The following is a 27,578-nucleotide window of genomic DNA, read 5'->3' on the forward strand; positions in this document are numbered from 1 at the left end:
TTGAGAGTCCCTTGGACTGCAAGGAGATCCAACCAGTCCATCCTAAAGGAGATCAGTCCTGGGTGTTTATTGGAAGGACTGATGATGAAGCTGAAACTCCAATACTTTGGCCACCTGATGCGAAGAGCTGACTCATTGGAAAAGACCCTGATGCTGGGAGGGATTGAGGGCAGGAGGAGAAGGGGACGACAGAGGATGAGATGGCTGGATGGCATCACCGACTCAATGGGCATGAGTTTGAGTAAACTCCGGGAGTTGGTGATGCACAGGGAGGCCTGGCATGCTGCTATTCATGGGGTCACAAAGAGTCGGACACGACTGAGCAACTGAACTGAACTAAACTGAAAATGTCCATGTTCACTCTTGCCATCTCCTATTTGACCACTTCCAATTTGCCTTGATTCATGGACCTAACATTCCAGGTTCCTATGCAATATGGTTCTTTTACAGCATCAGACCTTGCTTCCATCACCAGTCACATCCACTACTGTGTGTTGTTTTTTCTTTGGCTCCATCTCTTCATTCTTTCTGGAGTTATTTCTCCACTGATCTCCAGTAGCATATTGGTCACCTACCAACCTGGGGAGTTCATCTTTCAGTGTCCTATCTTTTTGCCTTTTCATACTGTTCATGGGGTTCTCAAGGCAAGAGTACTGAAGTGGTTTGCCATTCCCTTCTCCAGTGGACCACATTTTGTCAGAACTCTCCACCATGACCTGTCCATCTTGGGTGGCCCTACAGGGCATGGCTCATAGTTTCATTGAGTTAGACAAGGCTGTGATCCATGTGATTTAGATTGGTTAGTTTTCTGTGATTGTAGTTTTCAGTCTGTCTGCCCTCTGATGGAGAAGGATAAGAGGCTTATGGAAGCTTCCTGATGGGAGAGACTGACTGAGGGGGAAATTGGGTCTTGTTGTGATATGCGGGGCCATGCTTGGTAAATCTTTTATCCAATTTTCTGTCGATGGGTGGAGCTGTGTTCCCTCCCTGCTATTTAGTAGTAGTAGTTAGTTTAGTCAGTAGTAGTTAGTTTAGTCGCTCAGTTGTGTCCTACTCTTTGCGACCCCATAAACCGCAGCACGCCGGGCTTCTGTCAATCACCAACTGCCAGAGTTTACCCAAACCCACATCCATTGAATCAGCGATGCCATCCAACCATCTCATCTTCTGGCATCCCCTTCTCCTCCTGCCCTCAATCTTTCCCAGGATCAGGGTCTTTTCCAATGAGTCAGCTCTTCACATCAGGTGGCCAAAGTATTGGAGTTTCAGCTTCAATGTCAGTCCTACCAATGAACACCCAGAACTGATCTCATTTAGGATGGACTGGTTGGATCTCCTTGCAGTCCAAGGGACTCTCAAGAGTCTTCTCCAACACCACAGTTCAAAAGCATCAATTCTTCAGCATTCAGCTTTCTTTATAGTCCAACTCTCACATCCATACGTGACCACTGGCAAAACCATAGCCTTGACTAGACAGAGCTGTGTTGACAAAGTAATGTCTCTGCTTTTTAATATGCTATCTAGGTTGGTCATAACTTTCCTTCCAAGGAGTAAGTGTCTTTTAATTTCATGGCTGCAGTCACCATCTGCAGTGATTTTGGAGCCCAGAAAAATAAAGTCAGCCACTTTTCCCACTATTTACCTGGGGCCAAACTATGGTGGAGGCAATGAAGATAATGGTGACCTCCTTCAGAAGATCCCATGCATGTGCTGGTACACTCAGGGCCCCCAACCCTGCAGCAGGCCACCACCGACCGACACCTCCACTGGAGACTCCTAGACACTCACGGGCAAGTCTGGGTCAGTGTCTTTTGGGGTCCCTGCTCCTTTCTCCTGGGTCCTGGTGCACAAGGTTCTGTTGTGCCCTCCAAGAGTCTATTTCCCAGTCCTGTGTAAGTTCTGACAGCTCTATGGTGGGGTTAATGGTGACCTCCTCCAAGAGGGCTTATGCCATACCCAGTCCTACTGCACCCAGAGCCCTTGTCCCTGTGGCAGTCCACTGCTGACCCGTACCTCCACAGGAGATGCTCAAACACAGTTCTGTCTCAGTCTCTGTAGGGTCCCTGAGTCCTGGTGCACACAGGTTTGTTTGAGCCCTCTGAGTGTCTCTGGCAGGAATGGGGTTTGATTCTAAACACAAATTTGCCCCTCCTACCGTCTTGCTGGGACTTCTCCTTTGCCCTTGGGTGTGGGGTATCTCCTCACAGCTGCTCCAACAAAGCCCAGCCACCGCTCCTGACTTTGAACGTGGGTTATCTCCTCACAGCTGCTTGCTCCAGCAAAGCGCAGTCACTGCTTCTGACCTTGGACCTAGGGTATCTCCTCATGGCTGCTTGCTCCAGCACCACGCAGCTGCCATGTTCTAGCTATTGTAAATAGTGCTGCAATGAACAATGGAATACATGTGTCTTTTTCAGTTTTGGCTTCCTCAGGGTATATGCCTAGGGGTGGGATTGCTGGGTCATATGGTGGTTTTATTCCTAGTTTTTAAAGGAATCTCCATACCATCTTTCATAGTGGCTCTATCAACTTTAAAAATATGGAATGCTTCACGAATTTGTGTTATCATCCTTGCACAGGGGCCATGCTAATCTTCTGTGTATCATTCCAATTTTAGTATATGTGCTGCTGAAGTGAGCACTAGAAACATGTTTATTATGTGTTCTTAATTGGGAAAGATTAAAGGCAGGAGGAGAAGGGGACGACAGAGGAGGAGATGGTTAGATGGCATCACCGACTCAATGGGCATGAGTTTGGGTAAACTCTGGGAGTTGGTGATGGGCAGGGAGGCCTGGCACGCTGCGGTTCATGCGGTTGCAAAGAGTCGGACACGACTGAGCAACTGAACTGAACTGAAACAGGTCTGTACATTCTTTGCAGAATGAGTATAACTTTCATTAAATGACTATCACTTTTCTCATTGCAGCAGTAAGTAGCATTCTTAGAAACAGCTAGATTACAAGTTTTCTTAAACACTTCTCTACATGAATTACAGATGGTTATAACTTCCAGTCAATGATATAACACTGTTCTTAATGCAGGAAATAAGTAGTTCTCTGAAGCATTTTTATAACAAGTGTCTTTAAACATTTCTCTAAATGCATTGCAGATGGGTGCCACTTCCATTCACTTGGAAAATCAGAGTGTTTTCACTAACCACTAAATTCGATTAGGATTAATTATAACTGGCTGCAGTTGCTGACTGACAGTGCACTCCGAGAGAAAATTAAGACCATCATAAGCTTCTCTGTGCTTTGGGCAAGCAGCTCTCTTAGATAGTTAGATCTCAGGAAGAATTCGAAGGAACCCAGATTTTGCATCTGTCCATACATAGAAAAGCACTAAAATCATTCATTTGAGATGTCTGTTCTTTGTGACTAGCAGTAATCTTTTAGCAAGATGTGTGCTAGACTCTGGGCTTCCCAGGTGGCACTAGTGGTAGAACCCGCCTGCCAATGCAGGAGACGTAAGAGATGGGGGTTCAATCCCTGGGTCAGGAAGATCCCTGGAGGAGGGCATGGGAGCCCACTCCAGTATTCTTCCCTGGAAAATCCCATGGACAGAAGAGCCTGGCGGGCTATAGTCCATAGGGTCACAAAGAGTCAGACACGACTGAAGTGTCTTAACATGCACACACATGCTAGACTCTAAGTGTCCCATAGCCAAAAATCACATATAAGCTAGCTTCCCTCCATAGCTCTTCAGAGCAGTTCCCCCAGAACTACTGGGAGGCTGTCTCCTGGGCTATCATCCCCAGTAAGTTCCCTGAATAAAACTTAAACTCACAACTCTTTTCTTTTTCTTGGCAGCACAGCATGTGGGATCTTACTTCTCTGACCAGGGATCGAACTTGTACCTTTGAATTGGAAGTGCAGAGTTTTAACCACTGGACTGCCAGGGAATTCCCTTAAACTCACAACGCTTATGTTGTGCATTTTTTCTTTAAGTTGATGTGCTGATAAAACAGTGTTGTAAGGCAGCATGCAAGTAGGATTCTTAGAAACATCTTTTTAACTGGTGTTCAGAAAGACTCCTGGACTGCGTTTGAGAATGCGTACAATGTCTTTTCATCGGCAGGGCACTGTTTTCAATACAGCATGCAGTAGTGTTCCTGGAAACATCTTTATGACAAGTGTCCCTAAAAAGTTCTATTCATACAGTGTGGAATGTGTGTAACATTTGTTTTCTTTTTTTCGTTGTAATTAATTATTTTATTTAAAAAAATTGAGGTATAGTTGACTTACAGTGTTGTACTAATTTCTGCTGTATAGAAGTGATTCACTTATATACATATATACATTCTTTTTTATAACATTCACTTCCTGATATGACTTTTGCCAATGCAGAAAGCAAATTGTGTGCTTAGGACAATCTTTCCAAAATTGTTCTTAATTCCATCCATGCCTTAATGAATGGGCATAATGTCAATCACTGATGTAGTATTGCTCTCAAGTCGCCTACCAAGCATTGTTTTTAGACATATCTTTATTTCATGTAGTTTTAAACACTTCTTGACATGCATTGCAGAAATGGTGCCATTTCCATTCACCCAGGAAACACTGTCAACTTGGCAAGCAAGTAGCATCCTTAGAAACACCTTTATTACAAGGGCTCTCAAAACCTCTCCACATGCCTTGCAAAAGGAGTGCCCCTCCTTCCATGGATATATTACTTTTCTCCACACAGAATGTGTTAATAAGTGGTGTTTCAGAAATGATCTTATTACAGTGTTTAAAACACTTTTGTACATGCTTTATAGAACTAGTATAACCTCCTTTGACTGATATAAAACTGTTTTAAACACAGCAAACAAGTGTTTCTAGAAAGCATTTTTATTACAATTGGCCTTAAACACTTCTCTACATGAGTTGCAGAATGGGTGACAGGTCCTTTCTTGCGTATAAACAGTGTTTTCAATACAGCATCAGGTGGCATTTTTAGAAATGTCTTCTCATTCGTGTTCTTTCACTTGTCAACATGCGCTGCAGCGTGGGTGCGTCTTCCATTCACTGATACATAACATAGTTCCCTCTGCAGCCAGCAAACAGCATTCACAGTAACACCTATTTACTTTATTATAGCTATTAAACATGTTTTACATGATTTGCTGAATAGGTATAAATTCCACTAAATGATATAATACTGTTCTCAACACAGCAAATAAGGATTGTTACCAGACACAGCTTTATTACAAATATGCTTGTAAATTTCTCTACATGCATTGCCACATGGGTATCACTACCATTCACTATTTTAACACTGTTCTCAATGTAGCCACAAGTAGCACTCTTAGAAACATCTTTATTACAAGTGTTCCTTTTTTTTTTTGGATAGCTATTATTGCCTTAGATGCTTCTTTAAAAATTGAAGTATAGTTGATTTATAATGTTGTATGTTTCAGGTGTACAACAAAGTGATTCACTCATACATACACATACATCTATTTTTTCCGGCTTGTTTTCCCTTATAGGTTTTATTACAAGATACTGAGTGTAGTTCGCTGTGCTCTACAGTAAGTCCTTGTTGTTTATCCATTAGACGTTAAATGTTTATCCACATTATGCAGTGTGTGTGTGAATGTTAACCCTCAGCTCCTAATTTATCTCTGCCCCTACTTTGGTAATCACAAGTTTGTTTTCTATGACTATGAGTGGATCTATTTCTGTTTTATATGTAAGTTTCATTTGCATAATTTTTTTAGATTCTACATATGTGTTATCATATGATATTTGTTTTTGTCTGGCTTACTTCACTTAGTATGATCATCTCTGGGTCCATCCATGTGGTTGCAAATGGCATTATTTCATTCTTATGGCTGAGTAATGTTCCATTGTATATATGTACCACATGTTTATTCATCTGTTGATGGATACGTAGGTTGCTTCCATGTTTTGGCTATTGTAAATAGTGCTGCTGTGAACAAATAAAGCACATGTATATTTTTGAATTATGGTTTTCTCTGGATATATGCCCAGGAGTGGGATTGCTGGATCATATAATAGTTCTGTTTTTAGTTTTTAAAGGAACCACCATACTGTTCTCCATAGTGGTATCAATGTTCTTAAACACACCTCTTCATGCCTTGTAGATGGTGCCCACTCCCATTCACCAGTGTACACTGTTCTCAATAAAGAAAGCAAGTACCGTTCTTGAGAAACATCTTTTTTTTTTGCAAATGTTCTCAAATACTTCTCTCAATGCATTGAGAAATGTGCACCACTTCCATTTACTGTTACAACTGTGGTCACAGCAGCCAGAAAAAAATGTACTTAGGAACATCTGTATTACAGGTATTCTTAGCACTTCACATGCATCGCAAAACCTGTTTCATTCTCACATATAACTCTGTACTCAATGCAGCAGCAAGTAGTTTCTTAGAAAAATCTTTATTATAAGCATTCCCAAACATTTCTGTACATGCAGTGCAGAATGGGCATGACCTCCATTCACTGATATAATGCTGTTCTCAATGCAGCAAGTGTTAGTGTTTTGAAAAATTGCTTTAAGACAAGTGTATTTAAACACTTCTGTATATGCACTGTTGATGCCTAGAACTGCCACTCACTGATAGAAACTGTTCTCAACTCAGCAAGCAAATTGCAGTTTTAGAAACATCTGTATTATTATAATTGTTCTTAAACTCATCTCTCTATGCATTGGAGAAAGGTTATAAGCTTCATTCACTCATATAACAGTATCCTCAATGCTGCAAGCAAGCAGTTCTCAGAGAGGTTTTTATTACAAGTGTTCTAGGTGGTGTGGAGCATCTCTTTTTTCTCTCCCTTTTAATTAACAACTATTTGGATATCCTTAACCAAACAGAAGTGCCTCTGCACATCACATTGTACCTGGATATCCAGGAAGTTCTTACATATCAGATCTCAGTCATGGAATCCAAGGAGTTGGCAAGCCACCCCTACCCCTATGCCCTGGGATTGGGTAAGAGGGGAGCTGGTTAGTACAGAACTAGGTGGTTACTCATGGGCAATAAAGAATTTGAGGAGGGCCAGGGTGGCTCAGTTGGTAAAGAATCCGCCTGCAAGGCAGGAGACCCAGCTTTGATCCCTGCGTTGGGAAGATCCCTGGAGAAAGGAATGGCAACCCACTCCAGTATTCTTGCCTGGAGAATTCCATGGACAGAGGAGCCTGGTGGGCTTCAGTCCATGGGGTCGCAAAAAGTCAGACATGACTGAGCGACTAAAAAAAGTCTGTGTAAGGGGAGAACTATGTCATGCCATCAGCGTGAGGTAGAGTTTGGAAGCAGAGGAAAGGGTAGCACTTGCCAAGGGAGCCTCCTTCCCTACGGCAAAGATGTAACAGGCTGGGCTTCCCGCAGCAGCAATGTCTCAGGCAGAGTAGTTTGAAAGCAGCCTCTTGATGGAGGACAGGTGAAGTGAAAACAGTGAGTGACTGCCTGGCTCCTCCTGCTGGGCAGGTTATGCTTGGAGGACCTTATTTCTCTCCAGCAGCACTGCATTTTCTGAGGCAGGACCTCCATGATGGGGAAGGGAGAAGAAAGGAAGCACGTGGTAACATCTGTGGGCTTTAAACATGCGCAGGTCCTGCCGGCTGCTTTAGGACTTCAGCAGGACCACCCACAAGCCTCTGGGGAGTATCCACTGGAAGATCTCCCCCTGGCCCCGCTGGCGTCTCAAAGCTCCAAGTGCTAAACCCACACGTCTCTCCCCCTAGCCCCCGCCCTCAACCCTGCAGCCAGCTCCTCCCGTGTGCTCCCAAGTGTGGCAGTGAGAACAGGTTAGGTAATCTGAATACTCAGAAAGATGGACCAGGGTCCACGGACAAGTGAGAATCAACAAACTGAGGCTACAGTGCCACCTTCTGGAAGACAAAAGAGAGGTTTCCTGCAGCCAGCGTGCGGAGTTATGAGAACAAGAGGAAACAGAAGGAAGAATTCTACCCCAGGAGAGGACGAGAGTGGAGCAAGTCTACCCCTTAGAAACCTGGGATCCCTGGAGAAGCAACACCAAAGAACACTACCTCATCAAAGATAACCAGTAAAGAGACTTCAAACGCTAAAGCAGCAATACAGAAACACAAAGAACTTTAAAAGTCGAGGAAATACGCCATCACCAAAAGTTATCAACAGTTCTCCAAGAGCTGAGCCCAAAGTCCCAGCACACTGCAATCTATCTGATACAGAATTCAAAATAGTGGTACTGAAGAAATTCAGTAAGCTACAAAAAGAATTAAAACAGCTCAGTAGGACTTCCCTGGTGGTGTGGTGAATGGGAACCCACCTGCCAATGCAGGGAACATGAGTTTGATCCCTGGTCCAGGAAGATTCTACATGCTGAGGAGCAACTAAGCCTATATGCCACAACTACTGAGCTTGCACTCTAGAGCCCACAAGCCGCAACTACTGAAGCCCATGTGCCTAGAGTCTGTGCTCCACAGGAGAAGCCACCACAATGAGAAGCCCACACACTGCAGTCAAGAGTAGCCCTTGCTCGCTGAAACAGAGGAAGCCTGTGCAAAAGCAACAGATCCAGCACAGCCAAAGAAAAGAAAAAAAAAAGCTCAATTATATTAGGAAAAGATACATGAACAAAATGAGCTACTTATGAAAGACATTGAAAATATAAAAAAGGGCCAGACAAAAATTCTGGAGTTGAAGAATTCAGTGAATGAGTTGAAGAATGAAATAGCATCTGTAATAAAGCAGAGGGAAGATAGAATAAATGACTTAGATGAAAGAAATTTTGAAATAAAGAGTTATACCACAACAAAGATAAAGAATAGAAATGAGGGGAGGGGGCTTCCCTGGTAGATCGGTGGTAAAGAATCCATCTGCCATTGCAGGAGACACAGGTTTGATCCCTGGACCAGGAAGATCCCACATGCCCCGGAACCACTAAGCCCATGCACCACGACTATTGAGACGGTGCCCTAGATCCTAGGATCTGCAACTACTGAGCCCATGTACCGCAACTACTGAAGCCCTCACAGCCCAGAGCTTGTGCTCCACAATTAGAGAAAGCCCATGCAGCAACGAAGACCCAGCACAGCCAAAATTAAATAATTTTTTTATATGAGGGGAGAGAACCTATATGTTCTATGGGATTCAATCAATAGGGAATACATTTGAATAATCATGAATCCAGAAATTTGTAGTTTGTGGGTTCTTTTATTGTTTTAAATAAATATTCACTTACACACCTAATTTCTATATTCCTTTCCTTAAAGGACTGCCTTCCACAAAATGGATAAGTTGGAGGTCCCTGCAAATGCTAGATCCAAATCTTGGGCTTCAAAGTTAACCACCCTTTATAAATACAACCCTTCCTCAGTTTAAATACAACCCTTCCTCTGACACTCCTAAAAAAACATCTTGGCAAAACCAATCAATCATCATTGAGAAAATACAATCTTATATTATTTTTATTTATGCTCTGTGTTTTCCATCTTGCTAGCTAGTCTGCACGCCCCATTATGAACCTGTTCATCCAGTCACTTGTGCACTGAAGAAACAAGTCTTGGATTTGTCACTCCTTCATTGTTCTTCCATGGACCCAGATTTCCTAAGTCCAAGGTTACTAGTTGCCTAGGAGATGCCTGCTATTTGATAATGATTGTGACGATACTCATCCTGGGCTTTAAAAAAGCCCCCCCTCCCAAATTCACTTTTGATGTCTCAAACTCCTCCTCTCTCGGGCCTCTATCCACAACTAGGAGTGACTGTCTCTCCCCACACCTGCTGGGTGTTTTAAAGATCAATGAAATTGGTCTATCAAACATGTTGAAATCCAGAAACTGTAGCCAAGGAAATGTGAGTCAGAGCCCCCCAAACTGTTTCTTCACTTGGAATTTCCTACCACTCTAAAGTAATCATTCTTTCAATGATTACAGAGGAACCAATCCAAGTGTTTTCCCACTGTTGTTTGAGTCTTGGGAGGTCAGGCCAGGTGTGTAGGAGCCTCTATGACACACCTGGAGGTAGGGGGCGGGGTTGGGCTGCAGTTTTGCCGCCTCATTGGGCAGTGGGATAATCAATCCCAGCAGCCTGACCCAATCATAGAGCGGGCAGGGTGCTCCGAGCAAGCAGCCAAGGGCTGATTCAACAAAGATGCTTAGAATCTTTAGATGAGAGTCCTTGCCATTCTGAGAACACAAAGCCACCACAGGATTCTGAAGTAGGAGAACCAGCCACTGTCACAAAGAACCCAACAGTAATTTCCCAGTGTAAATAATATGCTACCATTTCTGTGTATTTTTTTTTAAAGGGACAGAATAACATGTGGCAGAATTCATTTTTGTTTGACTGTGGTTGGACACAGAAGGCACTAATTTAAACATTATGCCAAGTGAAAGAAGCCAGGCACAATTGACCATGCTGTGCTGTACTTAGTCGTTCAGTCGTGTCCGACTCTCTGCGACCCCATGGACTGTAGCCCACCAGGCGGCTCTGTCCATGGGGATTTTCCAGGCAAGAATACAGGAGTGAGTTGCTATGCCCTCCTCCAGGGAATTGTCCCAACCCAGGGATCAAACCCAGGTCTCCTGCATTGCAGGTGGATTCTTTACCAGCTGAGCTACCAGGGAAGCCCCACAATAGGCCATACATTGAATGATTCCATTTATATGCAATGTTAAGAGTAGGCAATGTTAACTTATGCTTACATTGCACGTAAGTTATATGCAATGTTAACTTATATGCTTATACTATGTTAATTTATATGCAATGTTAAGAACCGCGAACTGCCAGATGTTCAAGCTGGATGTGGAAAAGGCAGAGGAACCAGAGGTCAAATTGCCAACATCCATTGGATCATTGAAAAAGCAAGAGAGTTCCAGAAAAACCATCTATTTCTGCTTTATTGATTACACCAAAGCCTTTCACTGTATGGATCACAACAAACTGTGGAAAATCCTGAAAGAGATGGGAATGCCAGACCACCTGACCTGCCTCCTGAGAAATCTGTACGCAGGTCAGGAAGCAACAGTTAGAACTGGACATGGAATTGACTGATTCCAAATTGGGAAAGGAGTGCATCAAGGCTGTATAATGTCACCCTGCTTATTTAACTTATATGCAGAGTACATCATGCGAAATGCTGAGCTGGATGAAGCACAAGCTGGAATCAAGATTACCGGGAGAAATATCAATAACCTCAGATATGCAGATGATACCACCCTTATGGCAGAAAGTGAAGAACTAAAGAGCCTCTTGATGAAGGTGAAAGAGGAGAGTGAAAAAGTTGGCTTAAAGCTCAACATTCAGAAAACTAAGATCATGGCATCCGGTCCCATCACTTCATGGCAAATAGATGGGGAAACAGTGAAAACAGTGGCTGACTATTTTTGGGGGCTCCAAAATCACTTCAGATGGTGACTGCAGCCATGAAATTAAAAGACGCTTACTCCTTGGAAGGAAAGTTATGACCAACCTAGATAGCATATTAAAAAGCAGAGACATTACTTTGCCAACAAAGCTCCATCTAGTAAAGGCTATGGTTTTTCCAGTGGTCATGTATGGATATAAGAGTTGGACTATAAAGAAAGCTGAGTGCCGAGGAATTGATGCTTTTGAACTGTGGTGTTGGAAAAGACTCTTGAGAGTCCCTTGTACTGCAAGGAGATCCAACCAGTCCATCCTAAAGGAAATCAGTCCTGGGTGTTCATTGGAAGGACTGACGTTGAAGCTGAAACTCTAATACTTTGGCCACCTGATGTGAAGATCTGACTCATTTGTAAAGACCCCGATGCTGGGAAAGATTGAGGGCAGGAGGAGAAGGGGATGTCAGAGGATGAGATGGTTGGATGGCATTATCGACTCAATGGACATGGGTTTGGGTGGACTCCGGGAGTTGGTGATGGACAGGGAGGCCTGGGGTGCTGTGGTTCATGGGGTGGCAAAGAGTCAGACACGACTGAGCAACTGAACTGACTGATGTGAAGAAGTGACCTGTCGGAAAAGACCCTGATGCTGGGAAAGATTGAAGGTGGGAGGAAAAGGGGACGACAGAGGATGAGATGGTTGGATAGCATCACTGACTGGATGGATATGAGTTTGAGTAAGCTCCATGAGTCAGTAATGGACAGGGAGGCCTGGCGTGCTGCATTCTTTGGGGTCGAAAAGAGTCAGACATGACTGAGCGACTGAACTGAACTGAACTGAAGAGTATGCAAATCCACAGAGAAATAAAGGAGGTTAGTGGTTGCCAGGTATAACGTTCAGGCCACTGAAAATCGCTATTTTCTTGCTCCCTGTACATCCCCTGCTTGACTGGGCCCTGCTGCACTCATAGGACTATACAATCCTCTTAATTATAGGGCTTAATTAGTAACTGCCTTTGTGCTTGCCCCTTGCCTGGCCCTGGTTTCCCTGGTAACTGATAAGCCAACCTGACGTCAATTCCCCTATAAATGGCAGCCTCTCCTGAGTAGCAAAGGTGGCTGCCGTGTCCTTCCTGTGATCTGCTGCACACGGTGGGATATCGCTCCAGACACTTTGATTTGGTCATGTAAGACCCCCTGTACAGTAAGCTGTTGATGTCTCTGTCACTTGTTCCTGGGCTCTTGCTATGGTCTTGAGGTTAGGCCAATACAAGACTTGCAGGCCTGCAGGGTGCAACCAGCCAGGAAGCTAAGGAAACCCCCGTGAGTGCCAAGATGTCGGTAAATAAGGATGGGAAACAGAGGACTGTGGGGGAAATCCTGAGGTGACCATCCACTAACATGTGAGACCTGTAAGTCTAAGTCTCTTTCCAGCCTAAAAGTAACAGCCCTCAGTTCATGGATCTTCTGACTGCCTGGGATGGCTGGTGGATACAGACAAAACACGAGGACCTGGATTATCTATCAGCTACTTGGGTGTTATCTGTTTGGGTAAGACAAGCCTACCCCCGACCCATCACCCCTAAGCAATTACAGACACATGCTTTAGGGATATTAACTCAGGGACAGGCTTGTGAACTGGACATGGCCAGTCACCCAGAAGGGTTTGGTTGGGGCCTGAGGCAACAGCAAAATAATAAGAGTATTCTTTGACTTCTGGTCCCAGCTATGGAAGGGGGCAGGGCAATGATATGGCAGGATGGGCCAGCTATATGCGTCTACGGTGCCTTACAACAGGTGCAAGACATTACAGAAGGTCTACACAAGACTGCACAATGCAAAAAGCCACTGTTTGGGGTCTAGAACAGCTGTGTGTGATGTACAGGACCCCTGTGGACATCAATAGTGACCAAGGAACCCAGTTTTCTGACCATGAAACTCAGGAATGTGTTGATAAAAATAATATACGCTGGTATTTCTACCTGCCTTATGACCCCACTGCTGCCAGGCTAATGAAAGGATGAATAGACTTTAATAGAGAACAAAGCCCTCTTTCAACGTGTGGCCGAGGAGGCTAACTCAAGGGTGGCTCAGACAGTAAAGACTCTGCCTGTAATGCAGGAGACCCAGGTTTGACCCTGGGTTGGGCATATCCCCTGGAGAGGAGAATGGCTACCTACCTCTCAGTATTCTTGCCTGGAGAATTCCATGGACAGAGGAGCCTGGTGAGCTACAGTCCATGGGGTCACAAAGAGTTGGACATGACTGAGTGGCTAACACTACGATCTCAAACACTCCAGAAACAGTTGTCCCTGTGGCTTGGCCATGTTAACCCAGAGGCAACTAGTGAACACCATCCAAGTTCAGCTGTGCCCACAGAAGGACCATTGCCAATCATGGATCACGAGAGTACCTTGCTTTTGCCTTGGCCACAGGACCTACCCCCAGGGGAGCACCTTGTGAAATGGCCTGGAACTGACAGGTAAGTCCCCCGCAATCTGGGTTTGCTGCCTGGTAGGGAATAGGACTCACAAGGGCTTACAGATCTCACCTGTCTTCTACCCGGCCCTACCTGAACACTCTTACATCACCCTTGTGATCTGTGGTTATACCAGCTGTCCTGCATTCAGCACTAGCTATAGGGACTGGGGGTGGGTGGGCAGTGTGGTATTGCAGGCTGGGACAAAAGCCACAGGCAGGATGGTGTTATCTCAGGATGCTGTCACTGCTTGTATTTTGCTTAATGGTCGTGATCTCCCCTGTACTGTGCCTATTAAATGTCTTACATAGCATCCCTACTCTGATCAGAGGGATCTGTTTGCAGACTGGGTGAGTGGGGTGACCTTGCTGTGAACTGGGTCTCATTGCTGGGTCAATAGTGAGATGCTGTTGTCATCCTCCTCTGGACTTCCGTGCAAAATTGACCCGATAAGCGCCTGCTTCCAAAGTTTGCTCACATCTTCGCGAATCACTATTAATATTTTTAGCATACTAGGTCTCTTTCTCTTGATACTCTCTAGTTGCTGTTGTCTGTATTGCATTTTGGTATTTGGGTGCAGTGACCCTCTGCCTACCTGACCTCAGAGATATTACGGGAGAGGGATGGGCCAAGACTGTAAGGGTCAGGCTAAGGGTATAGTGGTGGAGTGTGTGGTCAAGTCACTCAGGATGGCTGTTCCCTTGCTCCCTGTGCACTCCCTGATTGGCCAGGCCCACCTTCACTCACAGGACTATCCAATCCTCCTAATTATAGGGCGTAATCAGTAACTTTTATGTGCTTGCCCCTTGCCCCAGCCGATGGTTTCCATGGTAACGGATGAGCCAACCTGATGTCCATTCCCCCTATAAACGGCAGTCTCCTCCAAGTAGTGAAAATTATTGCCATGTCTGACCCGCCACTGGCTGTGCATGATGGGGAGTTCCTTTAGGACCCTTTGCTTCAGATGAGTGAGGTCCCCTGTCCCATAAGGCACTGAGGTCTGTTGTTGTCTCTGGGCTTTTTTTTCAGTCTTGTGGTTGGGCAATTATGAGGCTTGCAGGCCTCTGGAGTGCAGCCCAACACCAGGAAACAGGGAAGGGAGAACTGGAGCATGACTCCTTAATGGGTACAGAGTCACTTTTTCAGATGGTTTGGAACTGGATACAGGTGATGGTTGCACAACAATGCAAATGTACGTCATCCCATGGAACCATTCACTTTTAGGTGGTTAAAATGATAGGGGCTAATGTCAACACCTGTCACCTTCATGACAGCAGACGGGAGAAAATGGGTAGGTGCCGACAGGAGTGAAGGGAAGTTTTTCATCAGGTAACTGCTTATACTTCTGATTTCTGGAAGTTAAAAACCAACTCATCCTTCTCAGCCTGCACGGATGTCACATCGATTTCAATATTTTGACAAGCTATTTAAATATGAGCACCACTTCCCACTCCAGTGTTCTTGCCTGGAGAATTCCATGGACAGAGGAGCCTGGCGGGCTACAGTCCATGAGGTTGCAAAGATGTTGGACATGACCGAGCACACGTGCACAAGGCAGAAGGCCTGCCAAGCGGGACTGCCCTGCAGTGTTCCTTCCCCGCCTCTCTCCCTGGGACACAGAAAAGCAGAGAGTGGGCTCAGCACTGTCTTTCTGTAAATGCAGATTTCGCCATTGGAGTCCCATGGCTTTCTCTTTTTTCCCCCCAACTGTCAAGCTGAAGCGAGGCCAGCCTTCCCTGCCTCTCTCTTCCTGGGCATCATTCTCTCACCAGGCCACCTACCCATCCCCCCTCCTTGCCAAGCGTTTTGTTAATTACTTGTGATGGATTCCAGCTTCTCCCACATCCAAAGTAGCTAGCCCAAGAAGTCTGCTCTTGAGTGGCTGACAAACCCGTCCCCTCCCTCCAACCCTGACAGCCTCCTTCTGAAGGCACTTTTATGGTGGGGGCAGCACATGTATACAGCTGTTCCTTTGTCCCCCCTGGGCTTTCAGCTCAGCTCAGCCTGGTCCTTCCTTTGAAACTATAGCTTCTTCATAGAACTGTTTTGTACTCCCTTTTTTCAAGGATGAGGTTACCCACTCTGTAATCCAGGCAAGCATCTCAGTTGTAAGTTTTAGTTTCTCCTGGAAATCTGAGTCGAGTTCCCTGATGTGAACAGGAGTCCAAGGTCCCTGGAGAGCTTCAACACCTGTAACATCCTCCCTTGCTCTGTGAGCTGCTGAAAACATGTCCTCCACCCTAGGGCAGCACAGTAACAAGGCTAGCTAGGCAGGCTGCAGACTAGGGGTGGGTTAGCGTTGGTTGGATGAGTCTCTCACGCCCCCAAGTGGAAAGAATGAGATATGGACTGACCACCTTGCAAAAGAAAGTACCATTAAGAGGGTTCTTGACTGGCTGCAGTTCCCATACAGGGTACAGGTGGCCACTGCCATGGGAGCTTTTTATCCACGTGAAGAAATCTGCCACAGGTTCAGGAAGGAGGTACAAGGATTAGGCAGTGAACACACTTTCTGACATGCTTTTCTGTAGCTGTGCCCTCTTCTCAGCGACTCTGCCTTCTTGCCTGTTTCCCTCCTACCTCATGCTGAGCCTAAACTTTCTAGATCCTAAGATAAAGAAAAAAGGCCTTTAATTCCTGGGCCCAAGTTGCAGCCTCTGACATCTGATCTCCAGTTTCTTGTTCAGTTCAGTCGCTCAGTTGTGTCTGACTCTTTGCGACCCCATGGACTGCAACACACCAGGCTTCCTTATCCATCACCAACTCCTGGAGCTTGCTCAAACTCATGTCCATCGAGTCGGTGATGTTCTCATTCTTTCAGAGGCCCCTCTAATCTCCATAGAAATGTCCCAAATTACCTTTCTGTAAAGGTTAGTTCTGTTGATCAAGAGTCAGCAAAGAGTTCTTGGGGTTTACTTCTTTTTTATGGAAGATACTTCAGTTATGGTTCAGTGTATTGCTTCTGTTTCTTTACTATAACTCAGCTGTCATCATGTAGAAACTTCTTTCTCTCCCAGGTGAGAGACCCTCTTTCAGTCCCCTGCCTGGGGAGAACACATGGGTCCCAACCCCCTTCTCCTCAGGTTTCATCAGCCTGAGATGCAGCTTGACTCATGTTACTTTCTTGCTCATAGTCCTCCTGCAAGGAATGAAGATGATCTGGTTTCCTATCCCTTCTCTTAAGATGTGGAAACAGAACCCCAGAGACATTGACTTTTTTTTAAACCAAGGTTGTAGCTCCCTTTAGTCAAGTACCTGGGGCTGCAGCTAGCCTTCTGCCACTCTCCTGAGCGTCTACCTTCTCTCACCCTGGAGTCTTCCAGGTTCAGCCCCTTCCTGCCTCTTGGCCTGGTCTCCCACCATGCTCTTCTGCGCTATCAAATTGAGTGGCTAACTTTCCCCTAACGTTCCTTGTTCTCCTACTTTGTTATTGGGCTCAGCCCCAATGCTGCTTCCTCCCAGAATTCTCACACACAAATGCTCCCTCTGGGGTCCCTTGGCTTCAGGCTGCCTGTCCTAGGACACTAAACTCTCAAGCTGGCGTGACCCCTTCCCTTGTAAGCTGTCAGCATCCAGAGGCCAAGTCTTCATCACTGCAGTCTTCCTGGAGCCCAGAACCAGCAGTGTTCACACAGTGCAGATCTCTCAAATGTTGTTGTTGTTCAGTCACCAGGTTGTGTCCAACTCTTCATGACCCCATGGAGTTCAGCACAACAGGCTTCCCTGTCTCACCATCCCCCGGAGTCTGCCCAAGTTCATGTCCATTGAGGCAAAAATGCCATCTCAAACGCAGCTAAATACAAATGAATGAATCTTGGATGCATACTGGAACCAGGAATAGTTACAGTGAACTTTGGGAAGTGTATTCTAATTGCCCACTGTGATTTCCAGACTGTAGTTTGGACTTTATGACAGTGGCTTTACCTTCTACCTTGACATGATGGGGTACGTGGGGACTGAACAGAAAAGTGCAGCCAGAGGAACCTAGAGCTCAACACTGGCTCTCTCACCCAGAACAGGGGTCGGCAAACCTTTGCCGTAAGGGGCCAGATGGCAAATCCTTTCAACTTCATGGGCCACACAACTACTGTCACAATGACTCACCAATGTGACTGTATTCCAATCAGTCTTTACACAAACAGTCAGCGAGCCCAGATGTGGCTTGCAGGCTGCACATTGCTGACTTAGATGAGGGAACCTGGCCATGTGGCTTAAATTCTGAGTCTGTTTCATCATTTGTTTAAAAAAAGTTGAATGAAAAGTCCTTGTGTGGAAATGACAAGAGTAAGTGAACTGGGGGAGGTAAAACTCTTAGCACCAGGCCTGCCGCATCTTGCTTGCTTAGTCAATAATAATTCATATTGTTAAATGTCAGTCAAAGAGACTTTCCAATGTTAGTAGATAATTCTCATCCCACAACTTAAAAAAAAATAAAGCTAGGGTTAAAGCCACTTGGAATTCACAAAAAGAACTTCAGATACCTGAACCTATTCCATCCAGGTCAGGGCTGGCCTCAGGCCTGGCTGGACACAGGTTTTGTACATGTTTCTCCTTCTGCCTGGAATGCCCTGTCCTCCCTCGCTTGCATGTGCCTGCGGCGAGTCCTTCTCAGCCTCCATAGGCTTCAGCATATTCTTTTGGGAAGCCTTCTCTGACTTCTCACTTAGAAAATCTTCTCCCTACACAAGCTTTTATTATATATTTTAAAATATTTATTTGGCTGTGCCAGATCTTACTTGTGGCATGCAAGACCTTTTACTTATGGCGTGTGGGATCTAGTTCCCTGATCAGGGATCAAACCCAGGCCCCCTGCCTTGGAAGCATGAGGTCCTAGCCACTGGGCCACCAAGGAAGTCCCTGTCCTATTTTTCAGATTCTACTTGTGGCTTCTTCTGTGAGGAGCTGTGATTGGAGGGTGGAGTGCAGCCTTCGGAGAAAATATTTGGGAAAGGCGTCAGTGGGGAGCAGCCGCGGTGGGGTGGGAAACCAGGATGGTTCCAGATGCCCCAGAAGGCAAGGGCAGCTGTAAACAGAAGAGTGAGACCGCTGCTCTCTCTTCTCTCTTGCCTCTTTTTTTCTCCTCTCTTCTTCCTTCTCCCTTTGCAGTTCCTTCCAGTTAGTACAATTAATGAATATTTTCATTTTGAATCTCTTGACCAAACACAAAACAAGCTGGAGTAGAGTGGCTATCAATATCAATTAATAATCACATAGCCCACAACAAAGACTGTTTCCTGGACCAGGTTTAGTCAGGCTGCTCTGAACCCTCTGCTCAACTAGACCTCAACCTTCTGGCTTCCCCATCTGTCTTTCCATTGCCCGGTTTTAGCAAGAATCCTAATAAATTCCTCAACCCTCATCCCTCAGATCAGATTCCTCATCCCTCACCCTTCATATCTGATCTTGCCAGCCTGCCTTTGGCAAGAATCATCTCAAGTCAGTGTAGTCGAAAACCCCCTCATACCTGATGTTTCCTCTCAGTGATTTTTCATCCACTGACCTGCTCATGGCTATAAATCTCCACTTGCCCATGGTCTGTGCAGAATCGAGTCCTGTTCTGTACTGAGGTCTCTCTTCCCCTTTTGCAACTGTCCTGAATGGTCCAGCTCTGGTTTTCTTTGATACCCACCCTACTTCCAATATCAAACAGGGCCAATATTTTGAAACAGTCGAGTTAAGAAGCCCAAATGGGAGAGACCACAGCACTGTATTTGTCATCGAATCTGTAACACTTACCTCATGCTAGATGCAGCTGAGCATACAAAAACAGATACCATATTTCCTGGCCTTTAGCAACATTTGATGTGGATAATAAAACAAGAGAACCAGTGGGCTAATGTTTATTACAAATTATTTCATGTGGCAAATGAAAGAATAAGGATTTTTTTCCCTCAGATTTAATATATTTGCCTGCTTTACCAACTAAGGAGATGGAGTGATAGAAACAGAGGTAGAAAATGGAGTTTGCCTCCATCTCACAGATTCCAAAATAGTTAAATCTCACAAAGGCAAGTAGGGAGCAGGAACAAACCGAGAGAGACATTGACAGAAGCAAGACGCTAACACCAGCTTAGAAGATGCAACAGGGCCACCAGTGAAACGAAAGAGCAGCTTCCTGGGACTCCACTCTGCCTCAAGGTCAGCAGACAGAACTGGACGTGAGTCCAGAGGAGCCAAGGGCTGCAGCTACAAACACGTGTGGCTCCCCTGGCCACCTCCTCCTGGGTCTCCATTCTCCTCTCCAGGCAGCCTTCCTAGTTCTCTACCTAAACCAGAAACCTAACCATGCACACCCTCGCCCTCCTGCTTTAAGTAACACCTTTTGGTGCCTCTGCACAGCCCAATAACTCCCCAGCCCTTCACCTGGTCTACAGGGCCCTCACCATCAGATCTGCCTCCCTGGGACTCCCACTTTCAGACCCAATGCCCCAGGGCACTGGCCAGGCTGCTCCTCACTCCTTTCTGTTCACCCTGCTCCCAGCCAGCATTGCCCTCCTCTGACCTTCATACGGCTGACCTCTTCATCATCAGGACCTGGTATGGACATCTTCCCCGAACCCTTCTCCAGATGGCCAGGAGCACTCTGGACCACCTGCAATGACCAGTTTATGTGACCTGTTTCCCTCTGGACATTGAGTTTTTGAAGGCAATGGCTACATCTTACTCATTTTTAGGATCCCCAGCACTAGGCATGACCATCCAGTTTGGCAGGGCAGGGGTGGGGGGTATATGGGTGGAAAGAAGGCTTTCCTGGTGGCTCAGATGGTAAAGAATCTGCCTGCAATGAGGGAGACCTGGGTTTGATCCCTGGGTCAGGAAGATCCCCTGGAGGAGAGCATGGCAACCCACTCCAGTTATCTTGCCTGGAAAATTCCATGAATAGAGGAGCCTAATGGGCTACAGTCTATGGGGTCTCAAAGAGTCAGACACAACTGAGTGACTGACTTTTCCAAGGCAGGGAAGAGGGTTCAAGGCACTGTTTCTTGGTGATTTAGGGTGTGAGTGGGGTTTAAAGGCTGGTTCTGCTGTTTACTATCTGGGTGACTTCAAATAAGGTTTTCGAAGATACTGAGGAAAACATATCTGGTCACACTCATCTGGCAGGGCCATTGGGAAGCGTGAGTGAAACCAGGCATCTTAAAGCATTTAGCGCCGCTCAACCAAAGTTAGCTGTTGGTTTCTTTCACTCCCACAGGGGCCCCCACTGGAGGCCCCAACATAGCTGGTGACAATAAGCAAATCCTGTTTACCCAAGACACATTTAATGGTAAGAATAGAGATAAAGGTCAGCTCTCGATAAAGATCAGGCTCCGGCTTTGCTGAGCAGAGCAGCACTGCCCCTTCGCCTCACTGCTTCGAGCAGCAGTGTTTCTGGATCTCTCCTGCAAGCCACAGGCAGTGCAGGATGCGTTTCTTCTCGGCAGCCAGCTCCTCTTCCGAGAACTGGCCCAGGAGTTTCTGGACAAATATATTCTGATCTTTCAGGAAAATATTCTTATTGATGCCTACGTTGGGCATATTCTCCAGGGACCCAGACCTGAAATGGAAGCTTAAACGTCTGTTTCGCTTTAGGCCGGGTGCTTTCTCTTCAATCCAGGTCAGCGGGCTGCGGAGGCAGGAGGCACAGTGTTAATTTCACTGAGGGGACCTGAGCACCCCCTGCTAGATCCTCATCGTGAGCCCATCTCTCCTGCAGCTGCTGCATCCCGACCTCCACCAGCCTCCCACAGGTGACTGTTGGCAACTGACCAATGGTCCTTTTATTCAGTTTTGCCACCAGGCAGGGGAATCTGTGCAATGATTTTGGTGTGAATATCAGTTCATTATTTAGGACTTTCTACCCTGAGCCCTAGAGGGATTGGGGGCAGGAGGAGAAAGGGATGACAGAGGATGAGATGGCTGGATGGCCATCACTGACTCGATGGGCATGAGTTTGAGTAAACTCCGGGAGTTGGTGATGGACAGGGAGGCCTGGTGTGCTGCGATTCATGGGATTGCAAAGAGTCGGACATGACTGAGCGACTGAACTGAACTGAACTGAACCCTGAGCCCTGAGGATGCAGACCTGAGATTCTGGAGCAAACTGTTGTTTCCAAGTATATGTGCATTTTTATGGGAAAGAATTCTTAGAGTGCTCTCATCCCATTTTCAAAGAGATCTGTGATCCCCCGCACATGCCAGAAAAGACTAGACACTCCCTGCCTGCTCTCAAAGTATCTGCTTCCATTTCACATGTGCCCCCCAGGTCAAGGCCAAGGTCAGCACTCACAAAAATCTCCAGTCCTGATGGGACAGGCCCCACTTCCCTAAAGTTTCTCCTTTCTCTGGGTTTATCTTTTCTGTTTTTAAAGTAGATAATAACTGTTTTACCTGCTTAATCAGAAACAGAGAAGCCTAATTAGGCCTTTGATCTAAAGAAGCTTCACTGAATAATATGACAGCAAAAATACAAAATCTGCTTTAAAAAGTATTCTAAAAGCAATACAGCATTGATTTAAAGACTTTTACAATGGAAAAAGAAAAAAATCCATAATTCTTTCACCTAAATAAAAACCTCTTCAGTTTGAGACAGTCCTTTCAAGCATTTGTCTATATGTGTGTGGCATATTAACCCTAAGGTATAACTAATTTTTGACTATGTTTATTTAAAAATATCATCCTACAGATACTGCTTATGATGATTACTTTTGTCTGCACATCATGGACAACTGATTATATAATTCATTTACTATTATTGCCAAATATTCAAGCTCTTTCCAATTTTAATTTAATATGGATAGCCTGCATTCAAACTCTTCACACATACATGCATAATACAGTTTTCCTTCCTTCTTCTGGGAACAAAGTTTCAGGAAGTCTGAAGAGGACTTGCTCTGGCTACTTCTCTTTGCCTTCCCGCCCTTACTTCTCCTACAGGGCTGAGTCAGGGTCAAGGACAAGGCATCTGGTTGGACGGCTGTGATATGAACTGGAAAGGGTTTAATCCCGAGCAGGCACCAGGGTCTTGTCTCCCATTACCATTCCTCGGATTCCTTCCCCCTTCCCCGCAGGCTGTAGTCAGGCAGGCCCAGGATGGGCAGTTTAGACCAGTGTTGCTAATGGACAAAGCAGAACTACCTTTTGTTCTCTGCCTCTAGAGGGATGGCACATAATAAAGCTAAATATATAGGTATGGGGGCACTTCCCTGGTGGCCCAGCTTGGTTAAGACTCTGTACTTCCAATGCAGGGGGCACGGGTTCGACCCCTGGTTGGGAAATTCAGGGAACTAAAATTCTACATGCTGTGTGGCATGGCCAAAAAACAAAAACAAAAACAAAAAAAACATGTAAGGTGTGAGGTTGCAAGAAAGGGGCCCAAACTGATCACTTAAGATTGTTTTGAGGGCTGCAGGAAGCTCAGGGTAAAGGAACCCTCCCTCAGCTTACCGAGACCTACACTAGAGAGTGAGTAAAATATTTAAGAGAAAAAGATGTGAAGTACATAAAGGGGGAAGCATGCCAACACCCACACACGCAGGGAAACATCAAGAGAGATGTGAACAGAGAAACTTCCTCCTTTTGTGGCCCCATCTGCTCAAAACTTGGTATGCTGTTTCCTGTTCATATGTATATATATATATGTTTGGCTGCACCATGCAGCATATGGATCTTAGTTCCCTGACCAGGGCTTGAACCTCCGCCCCCTGCATTGGAAGTGGGGAGTCTTAACCGTGGGGGAGTCTCCCTGTTCACATATTTAACTGAGGACATCAGTTGTTAGGACTTTACTGTCAGAGTGAAGCTAAAGGTGGCCCCGGGTCCACCCATGTTCTGGGCTTGGACAGCTCTTAGCTCCAGGCATCCCAACCCAAACCACAAGCTTGGACTCAGACAGCTCCTCTGGTCCTCTCTGGAAACCTCCACTTACAAATATCTGCATTCACCAGCCTAAGCTCTGACCACCTGCAAAAATGCTTCTTACTTCTCACCTTCCATAGGAAGGTGTACACCCACAGCCATATTCCTCTAGTCAGCATGTGTCTCAAGCACAGCAGAGGTGGCAATTTCTAACACTGTTCTTCTAACTTCTGATAAGACGAGAGGGTGGGGGATGCACCTGGCTCTGGTCCCAGCCCTACCAACCAGCTTCAACAAGAGGACGGAAATGTGCACCTCTTGTATATAGGACTGGGTTGAAAAAGTGTTTGAATGCTTATTTTTACAAAGTTTGAAAACTGCTAGTAAAATGGAAAGAACACAGGCTTGGAAGTGAGTTGCACTGGGTTTTCCTGGATGATCTGGGGCCTGAGGCGAACGATACCTACCTCACTGATAGGTAAGGATGAGGGAAAGACAAGGCCTGATGTGTTCTCAATGGTATTGCTTTCTCGTGCCCTTCCTCTGCATTGTGGAGGAGAAGGCGTGATCACTGGGGGACTGCAGACAGGCTGCTTGAGCATGATTCTCACATAACCATTTATTAGCTGTGTGCCCTTGGTGAGTTTCTTAACCTCTCTGAGCCTCGGGTGATCATAATTACCAGGTGATCATAATAGTGCCCATTCCAACAGTTGGTATAAAGATTATATGAGAAAATTCTTGTAAAAGCGCTAGGCCCTGGCACATTGGCGAGAACTCAGTGAACGTCAGCAAATACTAGCACTTTGTACAACAGGTTCAGGCAACGGTCCCGGTCTCACTGGTCCTCTCACTGTGACCTTTTGAGGCCATGCCTCCCCACCTCCTTATCCCCTGCTGCGGTTCTGCTCTGTTCCACTATGTTGTTGGAAGGCGGCTCTAACTTAAGGAATTGTGTCTGCAAACAACTCACAGAGGCTCCTAATGTTTTAAAAAGACTTGTTATGAAGCTTCTTATCTTGAAGGGCATTTGCTGGCGAAAGAGTTGCATTTCAAACCAGATGGGACCCATCATGATGCTGGTTTCCCAAATGGACCAAGAGGACTTGGTTTCGAAAAACAACACATCAAGGATATTCAAGTAAAATGTGCAAACATTTAGTGATTATTTCTGGCATTGCGTTTTCTGTCATTTATGGACTGACGGCTGTTTATGGAAGATGCTGGGAATCAAAGAGTATCACTACTACCCAACTGGAAGAATTATCAGGGTGTGTAATAAACCAGGATCAAATGGAGGCTTTAGCAATGGAGCAACCAACAGACACCACCTCAGTATGACCTTATATTCAACCTGAACATCTTTGTGCTATTTTAGTCTCTTAAACATTTTTAAATGAAAAAAAAAAAAAAGACGGTATGGAAAATAAAGAATCAGTATTTGGGGAACATTACAACAGTATGATGTGATAAAGCTGATAAAGAGCTGGGCATGATACAGGCAAGCTGAGTACAGTGTTAATGGCAAGATCTAGGTGGTAGCTGTACAGATGCTCACTGCAGAGTTCTTTCAACTTCACCAGTGCTACTCAGCCATTAAAAAGAATTCATTTGAATCAGTTCTAATGAGATGGATGAAACTGGAGCCCATTATACAGAGTGAAGTAAGCCAGAAAGATAAACACCAATATGGTATACTAACGCATATATATGGAATTTAAAAAGATGGTAACGATAACCCTATATGCAAAACAGAAAAAGAGACACAGATGTACAGAACAGACTTTTAGACTCTGTGGGAGAAGGCAAGAGTGGGATGTTCTGAGAGAACAGCATTGAAACAAGTATACTATCAAGGGTGAAACAGATCGCCAGCCCAGGTTGGATGCATGAGACAAGTGCTCAGGGCTGGTGCACTGGGAAGACCCAGAGGGATGGGATGGGGAGGGAGGCGGGAGGGGGGATCGGGATGGGGAACACATGTAAATCCATGGCTGATTCATGTCAATGTAAGGCAAAAACCACTACAATATTGTAAAGTAATTAGCCTCCAACTAATAAAAATAAATGGAAAAAAAAAAAACTTCACCAATGCCTGCAACTTTCACAATAAAATGTTGGAATGAATGCAGGTCACAGATGTAACTGGACTTTTGCTCCTGTATCTGATATTGCTTACTGTGTGGCTTAGATATTGCTATCTGTGTATTGTGTCTGAGTGGCTCAGTCATGTCTGACTCTTTGCAACCCCAGGGACTATAGCCCATCAGGCTCCTCTGTCGCATGAAATTCTCCAGGCGAGAATACTGGAGTGGGTTACCATTTCCTTCTCCAGGGCTCCCATAGGGAAAATTAGAATTAGATGCCGCAATTCCAAGGGAGCTCCCTGGGGCATCTTCATTATTAGAGTGTTCCTCCTTTGTAAAGTGCTTCTGACTGCCAGATTATTTAATTGTGAGCCATTTGGGGGCTCTTCTGATCTAAATATATCTAACATATCACATCTGTATGCTTCTCTTAACCTTATGGGACAACTAGGAGGATGGTGTGAAGAAACATAAGCGAAATTTCAGCACCTGTCCCACTGCAGAAGCAGATGGCTCTTCTGGAGTCGGGGGTGGGGGTCCTGGTCCCTGGGTCTCCCCAAATTCTCCCTCATGAACCCACAAGGATGTCTTTATATTGCCCCCCCCTCACAGCTTTTCCCGACCTACCTTTTGTTCTCTGTCTCCAAGCACACGGTCATCTTCATATATTGGTCTTCCTTTCGCTCTTCCAAAGTGGCAGACACGAGAGAAAGCTCCCCGAAGAGGGAGACCAGCCAGGTCAGGCGAGAGATGCCGCTGAATGCAGGGAAGCCAAACCGCTCTTCTTCCAATGGGGCAGCTGTGGGGAATCACAGACAAGGCGGGGGTTGGAGAGGAAAGGCTGACAACTAGGGGTGACAGGGAGCCAGCAGATGTGGCTGGGGATCAGGACACACAACCTGGCCTCATGGCGGGGGTACCCGAGATGATTCTCATGGAGACTTTCAGAAAAATGTCTCCCTTTGCTCCTGCTTTTGAAATTCAGTTTGTTGGTAAAATAAAATATTTCATTGGAAATTGCAGGTTATCTGGTCCACAGGGAAAGAAAAATGTTTCAGTCTTCTAACGTGTATATATTGTGTGTGTATGTGTGTGTGTGTATATATATATACACAAATATATATATGGTATGCACATATACATATATATTCCCTTAGTAACTTGAAGTAAAAGAAGAATTAACATATTTTAGTCCTGCAAGCCTATATTCCTATAAATATATAACTGTGTAAATTATAAGAGGGCGAAGGAATCATGATAGCTGTGAAGAAAACAGTAATACCTATAGACTACACCAATATCAAGAAAATTGATACAGTGGTGTTTTCTTAGACTTCAGTATCTATCATCTCAGGTACAACAGTACATTCTGAAGAGGATCTGGGTGAGAAACCTGGTCAAGATGCTGCTCCCCTCTGTTCCCAGTCTAAATTTTAAACATAACTTGAATTTATAAGATTTCATATCTGTTTCACTGATCTTTAAACCACAGATTTTTTTGTAACTTGATACTGACTTAAAACAACTCATAATTATGAGTGTGTTCTAAAGAAAATCACAAGCAAATCAAAAAAAAAGGTAAATAATAGCAAACCAAGACTGTAAGTTTCATAGACAACATGCTTTGAAATCACTAGGACCTAAGTGTCACACTTACACAGGAAACGCAGCTCCCTCTGGGCTGGTTCCCGTCTGCTCCTGCTCTTTGCAGAGGACTGAGCAGCCGTCACAAATCTGAGCCCCAGAGGCATAAATGTTGGGTCAACTTTGTGAAGCTACCCACCTCTGAGCTTCCTTAAAAAAAAATCTGTATGACAGGGGTAATGAATACCCACTTTATGGGATTATCCTATGACTTAACATGAAATAATGCGTGTCAC

The 27,578-nt window shown here is 45.3% G+C and overlaps 1 protein-coding gene and 1 non-coding gene across 2 annotated transcripts in view; both read right to left on the reverse strand.

Annotated features, from left to right (window-relative positions):
- Positions 1–2,533: 2,533 nt before the first annotated feature.
- Positions 2,534–2,641, reverse strand: LOC122674957. Its single transcript, XR_006335118.1, has one exon. It is a non-coding gene; the product is annotated as a U6 spliceosomal RNA (small nuclear RNA).
- An 18,373-nt stretch (positions 2,642–21,014) lies between these two features.
- Positions 21,015–27,578, reverse strand: part of BLVRA (biliverdin reductase A) — a 47,089-nt gene continuing 40,525 nt past the window's right edge. The window contains exons 7-8 of the mRNA XM_043872573.1: positions 26,326–26,497; positions 21,015–21,380 (exon numbers count right to left, since the gene is read on the reverse strand). Of these exons, the coding sequence (XP_043728508.1) occupies positions 21,122–21,380; positions 26,326–26,497 (431 nt within the window). The 3' untranslated portion in view covers positions 21,015–21,121. The remainder of the gene's footprint in view (positions 21,381–26,325; positions 26,498–27,578) is intronic.

The sequence above is a fragment of the Cervus elaphus genome, chromosome 18, assembly GCF_910594005.1.
Source record: "Cervus elaphus chromosome 18, mCerEla1.1, whole genome shotgun sequence".
In the NCBI taxonomy this organism is placed as follows: Eukaryota; Metazoa; Chordata; class Mammalia; order Artiodactyla; family Cervidae; genus Cervus; species Cervus elaphus.